The following is a 6,624-nucleotide window of genomic DNA, read 5'->3' as shown; positions in this document are numbered from 1 at the left end:
CGTTGTTGTTTTGTAGTTCCTTTTAATACATGTTTTATTTGTCTACAATGCCATCATGTGGCTGGATATGGAAACGACCAACTCCCCTTCAGTATGATACAAATAATCCAGAATCACACATATCAAGACAGAGTATTTATTCCTACAGAAAAACAACAAATTAAACACATCCACGTGTAGCAAAGGGCCAAAAGTATGTGTGCATCTCAATATTACAGCCATATGTGACTGTTAAACATCTCATTCCAAAACCATGGGTATTACTATGCTGCTCTAGTCTAATATAATATAAGCAAATCATATAATTTACTTCTATTTAGCTATACGAACATTAGTGATGTTGGGCATTAATGTTGTGCAATAAGGTCTGGTTCACAGTCAACGTTGCAGTTCATCTCAAAGGTGTTAATATAAGGTCAGGGCTCTGTGCAGGCCAGTCAAGTTCTTCCACACCAAACTCAATAACACAATGGACCTCGCTTTGTGGACATGTGGACACAGGAAAGGATCATGGAAAGGAAACTGTTGCCACAAAGTTGGAAGCACACTATTTTCTAAAATATCATTGTGTGGTGTAACATTAAGATTTCCCTTAACTGGAACTAAGGAGACTTTATCCCAAACCATGGAAAACAGCCCCATATCAAGTACATAAAGGGATGATGACAGGGCTGTCCGCATACCGTACATACAGTATATTCTGCCCTGTAAGTGTTGTTAGAAAAAGTTTAAAACAATTAAATATTTGGTTAATTTCACACAGGTAGTGCAGTGCCAGATGTATTGGCGCCTGCACAGTAGTACATCTCCACACCGTGTGAACAGTCTTGTGGGTAGAGGCCGATCATGGTCAAACCGGTGATCATGACAAACAAGCCGATTAATATCAGGATGGTGGGTATGAAGTTTTCACCCTGGAACCAGCGGCCAGGGGAGAGTTTGAGGAAGCACGCAGATGGAATGATGAAGATCAGAGGTGTGGCGTTCAGAACACCCTGGATGGTAGAAGAGAACACCATTAAGCTTAAATTAAACACTCATGCATACTAACAAAAATTAAATGTATAGACTGGCTGAGTTGATATGACTTACATTCAACTCTAAAACAACTCCCAGACAGTCATAGGCCAAAGATACTGATGTGCAAACTGAAACGATGACAAACGTTATGGCCACATGTTCAGCTTTTGTAAGATCCCTACTGCAAATGACATTGGATAGCACCTGAGAAGATAAACAAAAGAGAGAAGATTCTCATGCCCACATATTTGAATGTATGTATTTTCTGCTTTTCAATTAGCATTGTACAGCATTTGCAAGTTGGGAGAGGGTAATATGCAGGAGCAATTGGGCATGAAGTACCAAGCTTTCCCTTTGTTCATTTAGTCACAAAACCCTGTCTCTGGCTCAGGCCCTCAGAATACCACTTCCCCTCACATATGTAAACGTTTAACCGTTAAATTCTTAGGTTGGCGTATGAGAAAGTATCGCTTACCTCTCGTGTAACAAAACACTCCAGTGGAAATGTGGTTATTATGCTGAGGCCAAAACAGAAGCGACCAAATGTTGCCAGGTTATCATTTCTGCAGTAGTTCTCAAATATGTCTCCTAAAAAGAAGTGGAAATATTAGATCATAAAAATACATCTGTGACATTAAAACAAAATTACTGTAGAGGTGTGTAGTTCAATATCTCTAACAATGATACCTTGTGTGTAGCCAGTAAAGGTGGTATAGCCAGCAACAGCAAATGCAGCACTGATTATTAGCGCAGAGCCAACAGACACGTGGGTGACCCGAGTCCAGTTAGCTAGCGTGGGCTGCTTCAGAGAACCATAGATAAGAAAGCTGTTGTGGTGGCATATAAAGGCTAAAGAGACAAACAGGGGCAGAACATCAGAGTTCCATTTACATACATAATAAAAACACTGAAAATGATTGCTCATAACCACAGTTGGAAGCATTTTACTACTTTGCTTGAACTTAAGCTATAAACTTCAACATATCCTTCCCCTTTAAGACTGAGAGACTGCCGACTACGCCCGTCTCAGTTCAGGCTACACAGCACTGTATTTTCCTATGAATATCCACATCCCCATCTAAATTGCCTCCTTTGTAGTAGTAGTAGTAGCTATTATCATCAAGGCACTTGATTCAAGGCTATAATTTTCACCACAATGTGTGTAAAGGCCTTGGTGGAGTGGACTCGCAGGGTGCACTCATAGACAGAGGGTCACTCAGAAGGAGATGACAACAGATATGCTTTGAGATGTTGTGCAGTAATTTATCCAAGTCAGAGCAATATTTAGACAGGCTCATACTAAATTAATAGCCCCAATCTTCTTATATTTCAACTGTATTTCATGTTTTATGCTGAATGGGCAAAACTGTGCATTTAAGCTGTGGGCTTTAGCTCTTTGACAGGATACATTTAATGACATTAAATTAAAGCTGATTTATGGACATTAGTAGACAGAAAAAATCCAAAATAAGCTAGCAGACCCACAGCTCTGATATTTTCTCATTTAAGTTGTTATGGCTAACATGTTAGCAATAGACATTAGATAGACATAGAGCAACATTAACATCCTATTGGAATCAGGTTTTTGGCCTCCTCACAAATGTAAGTCCTATATTGTCCTATATTGGTTTTGTTTTGGTCTCCACCAACTTCTGTGAATAATATCTAGCAATCAAGCATCTAGCAATTTACCTTGCTAGTTGTTTGACTTCTGCATTTGCATTTAATCTCTATTCCCATATGAGGGGATACCTATTTTATTCTGTTTTCTGTGTTTTTGTAGATAATCTGTCTTCATTTACACAATTTGTTTTCTATCATTACAATGTGTTTGGCAGCCATATCGGCTTGTATTTTTGTATACCTTTTTTGTCTAGCAACAGCATAAAATATAACTAAAAATATTGCCGGCAGCTCCATCATCAGAATCAGGGAGACAAACTCACCAAAAGACATCACGCCAACTGCCTGAATTGCATTCCACTTTGCAAATGCCCATGCATTCTCTGTAGGGGGGCTAGAGAGTGAAATTATATTCACACATCAAGGAATACAGAAACACATGACTATGTTTTTAGTTAATTGCATATAGTGTGTATTCCTTAAAAAAAGAAAAAAGAAAAGAACCCCACAGTTGACACAAAGGAACTTCACAATTAAAATCACTATGGATTACAAATTGCGGAGTATTCATTCATACATTTGGGGTCCAAAGGTAGCTGCTCTGATGATTACAGTGATGAGGATGGTAAATGTCAGCACCATTGACAGGAAGGACACCTGGTAACACACATGGATGTTTTACAGGCAGCTTTAAAATCATTAATGACACTGACAAACTGTGTAACAATCAAACTTACCTTCCCAAGTTTCTCTATGTTTCGATAAAGTGAGAGAGGCAGTGTGAATGCAAGGGTCGATAGCAGGACCACAAAATGACGCTCTGCAAGTATGTGATCTGGACCAACTGCAAGCACAATACATGACAACATATATATGAATCATATGTGGTGTTGTCATTTATCTGAGGAGGTGGAATTAAGTGTGTGCAGCATACCTCCTGGTATTCTCTGAAATACTTTGGTCAATGTGTCACCAGTTGTGATATTGTAGCTGATCATAGCTGAGGAAGAAAACAGAGTTGCAGTATTATTTAGACTTAACCCAAAGTCAACAGGAATAGAACACAAATAGTAAAAATAGAATACAATTATTTGTCAGACCACACTGGAAATTAAACATAAAATGCCATACACCATGATAATATTATTCAACATTGGATGATACTTTAAACAACTCACCAATGAAAGGATAAAGGAACTGCAGTCCAGATAAAATCAGAAATCCAGGGAAACCAAACGTGCTTTGCACCAGTGACTGATAACTGTTTGTCCCTGACAGGTTGCCTCCTTTAATTAGTAAGATGATTGAGTAGTCTGTGATTAAATGCAAACAAAATGTTAGTAGTTTGCTCATTTGATAAATTCATGTCTCCATTCATTTTCAATGACACCTTCAATATACCCACCTGTGATGAATGCAACAACTACCAACAGCAGAAGGCCAAGGGGAAGCCCTGCCTGGTTCAATGCATATGGTAAACCTGGTCAAAAAATATAAACATAGTGCATAACATCACTGCAACATTTAAATCAAATTGTTTTTCTATTGTAAAGCCAAAAGCGTTATATACATTTAGATTCAATACTAAATCTTAAGAATGCTGTGCTGATTCTATGCTGTTTTTTGTTGTTACTGCATAATGACTCAGGCATTTTTTGAGGATTAAAGAGTTAAAGGGGAGAAGGGGGGTGGCAACAGGCGCCAGTCATATGATATGGAGGTTTTACCACTGCAGGGCTTAAATTGTATGAAAGCTTCTCCTTGTTGCACTACAAAATATGATTTAACTGTATCATCTCAATTTTAAGAGTTAAAAAGCTACAGTTTATCATTCATATAATATATTGCATATCTTTCAACTATTAGGTTTTGTTAGGCAATATAGGCTAATTGAATTATTGAGTGAGTATTACCTATTATTCCAGATCCTATAATGGAATTGATAAAATTAAAAGACGCATATATCATTGAACTTCTTGTCTCTCCAGCAGCTTTTTGTGGAGGAATTAATGTGGTCCCTTCTTCATTGTTTAGCTGTAAAATAAATAAATAAATAAATAAGAACAAAGAGCAGTAATTAGTAATTAGGCTTAAAACAACACAAACTCTCCGTCTGTTGTTCATGTTCTACAACAATAGCTTCACTTACCTGCTGAGCCATTTTGAGCCCCTATAGCTGGTCGATGATGTGGTTCCTCTTTGTCCACGTCCACGTCTCCTCCGTGTTTTACTCTCACATATTTGCGGTTTGGCTAAATTAGACGAAGTTTATAAAGAAAGCCTGTCAATTGTACTCAACTAAAGCCTTAAAAAGTCTCAACAGCGCCCCTGGTCGGTCGTAGGACTATTCTCTCTGGAGCTGATCTCCACCCCCTGACATGCAAATGGCAGCCAGGGACCTTTAGACACTTACTGAGCAAACATGAGTGCGCTCCTTTTCTTTGACTTTAATAAATATCTGTTGCTAGCGCTAGCAGCGGGATCTATAGGCTACGTGGTCGCACTTTATTTACGAAGCCTTATTAACCCCAGTCTATGGGGGTTCAGATAGCTGTTGCATACTAAGAGTACCAGTTTATACAAGTTATTGAACGGCCGTGCTTAGGATGAGTCCAGCACCATCAAAGCTGTCAGTACATTTTTATTTCAGCAAAAGTTCAAATATCGTTTCCTCTGGAGAATCACAAGTGCAAGACTGCACCACTGTATATACCGGTAATTATCGAGGCTGTGTAAATAAAAAACAGCAACACATAGAAGACCTAAAAATGAAAACACAATTTTGTTGCCTAAGCCTAAGTTACTGATACTATGGTTGCCACAATGAAAATTATGTGTCATGTAGGCCCATGCCATATATTTGTATGCATGGACATGAATTTTAGCGTGTTTCGTGACTCATAACTTTGAGAAACTGCAGCCTATAATTTTAACACTGCAGCAGATATGCTGAAGTGTTGATATAACTTATTTTTGAGGAACTGATTGCACTTTGACAATTAATGCCAAATATTTATCAACAAATAGGCTACATGGAAATTAGGAATTAAAGGACTTAAGGATTTTACTTCAAAGCTGACTGTTAAAAAGAGCCCTTTGTTTAGGGAAGGAAACAATTAAAGAAAAGGGAAGGAATTGGAAGTATATTGTACAGTAAGAAAAAAGAACTGTTCCCATGTTGAGAATTGTGGACATGTTTTGTTGCAATTTTATCAGTTTAGGTCAGAGGTTCCTTCTGTTTTTCTTAAAATAATAAACCATGTGCATGTTGCAGAGAAAACGGTGTTATAATACAAAATATGACAGCAAATAGATATTTTAACACAATACTTTTCCAGACATAAACATATGACAATAAGCCAGATAAACAAGCAGACATCGGTTAATCATCATTCTTTGCACTACTGTAGGCGAATGCATTGTTGCACATAATGTAGCCTAGTTGTAAGCATATTTGCCCTTTTAGGTGTTTATTAATGTACAGTAGGCCTATGCTATTTGTTATACTACTGTCATTCATTAGCTGGTTATACACCGGCATCGAGTTGTAGTTGTTGACAACCACATACTGTGTTATAAATGTTTATATACTGCTTATAAATGCTAAATAGTGTCATGCTATTTAATTTGGTTTCCATACTTGTCACAGACTTCAATGCAAACATTTTTTTTCTTATTGAATTGAATGGTATTATTTTCCTAGCATCATGTAGGGCTATACAGAATTTCCAGGACCAAACATTTATTCTGGAGCATTTGCGCTACAATGCTCTGACAATGCTGTCTTTATCCAGCAGGTGGAAACAGACTCACAGTGAATGTGCTGGCACACAGTTATAAATCATCCACCCAACTTCACAAAATAAAGTAAACTATTACTCATATGCAAAACATAAAAGGTAGGTAGCCTACATACAAATATCTGCGATTTTGTCATGCTGCAATGTGATGCGTTTATTCTCTCTCTCTCTCTCTCTCTCT

General features: G+C 37.7%; 1 protein-coding gene across 1 annotated transcript; it reads right to left on the bottom strand.

Annotated features, from left to right (window-relative positions):
• Window positions 1-120: 120 nt before the first annotated feature.
• On the bottom strand, window positions 121-5,052 carry slc38a11 (solute carrier family 38 member 11). The gene is made up of 12 exons (XM_031298448.2): window positions 4,793-5,052; window positions 4,557-4,677; window positions 4,049-4,123; window positions 3,822-3,956; window positions 3,578-3,643; window positions 3,381-3,487; window positions 3,221-3,300; window positions 2,967-3,037; window positions 1,708-1,869; window positions 1,496-1,608; window positions 1,093-1,224; window positions 121-995 (listed from the first exon to the last, which is right to left on the bottom strand). The coding sequence occupies exons 1-12, from the start codon at window positions 4,802-4,804 to the stop codon at window positions 756-758; spliced, it is 1,314 nt and encodes a 437-aa protein (XP_031154308.1). The 5' UTR covers window positions 4,805-5,052; the 3' UTR covers window positions 121-755.
• Window positions 5,053-6,624: the final 1,572 nt, after the last annotated feature.

The sequence above is a fragment of the Sander lucioperca genome, chromosome 8 (assembly GCF_008315115.2).
Source record: "Sander lucioperca isolate FBNREF2018 chromosome 8, SLUC_FBN_1.2, whole genome shotgun sequence".
In the NCBI taxonomy this organism is placed as follows: Eukaryota; Metazoa; Chordata; class Actinopteri; order Perciformes; family Percidae; genus Sander; species Sander lucioperca.
Note: the sequence above shows the minus strand (reverse complement) of the source record. Positions and strands in the feature narration are given on the sequence as shown.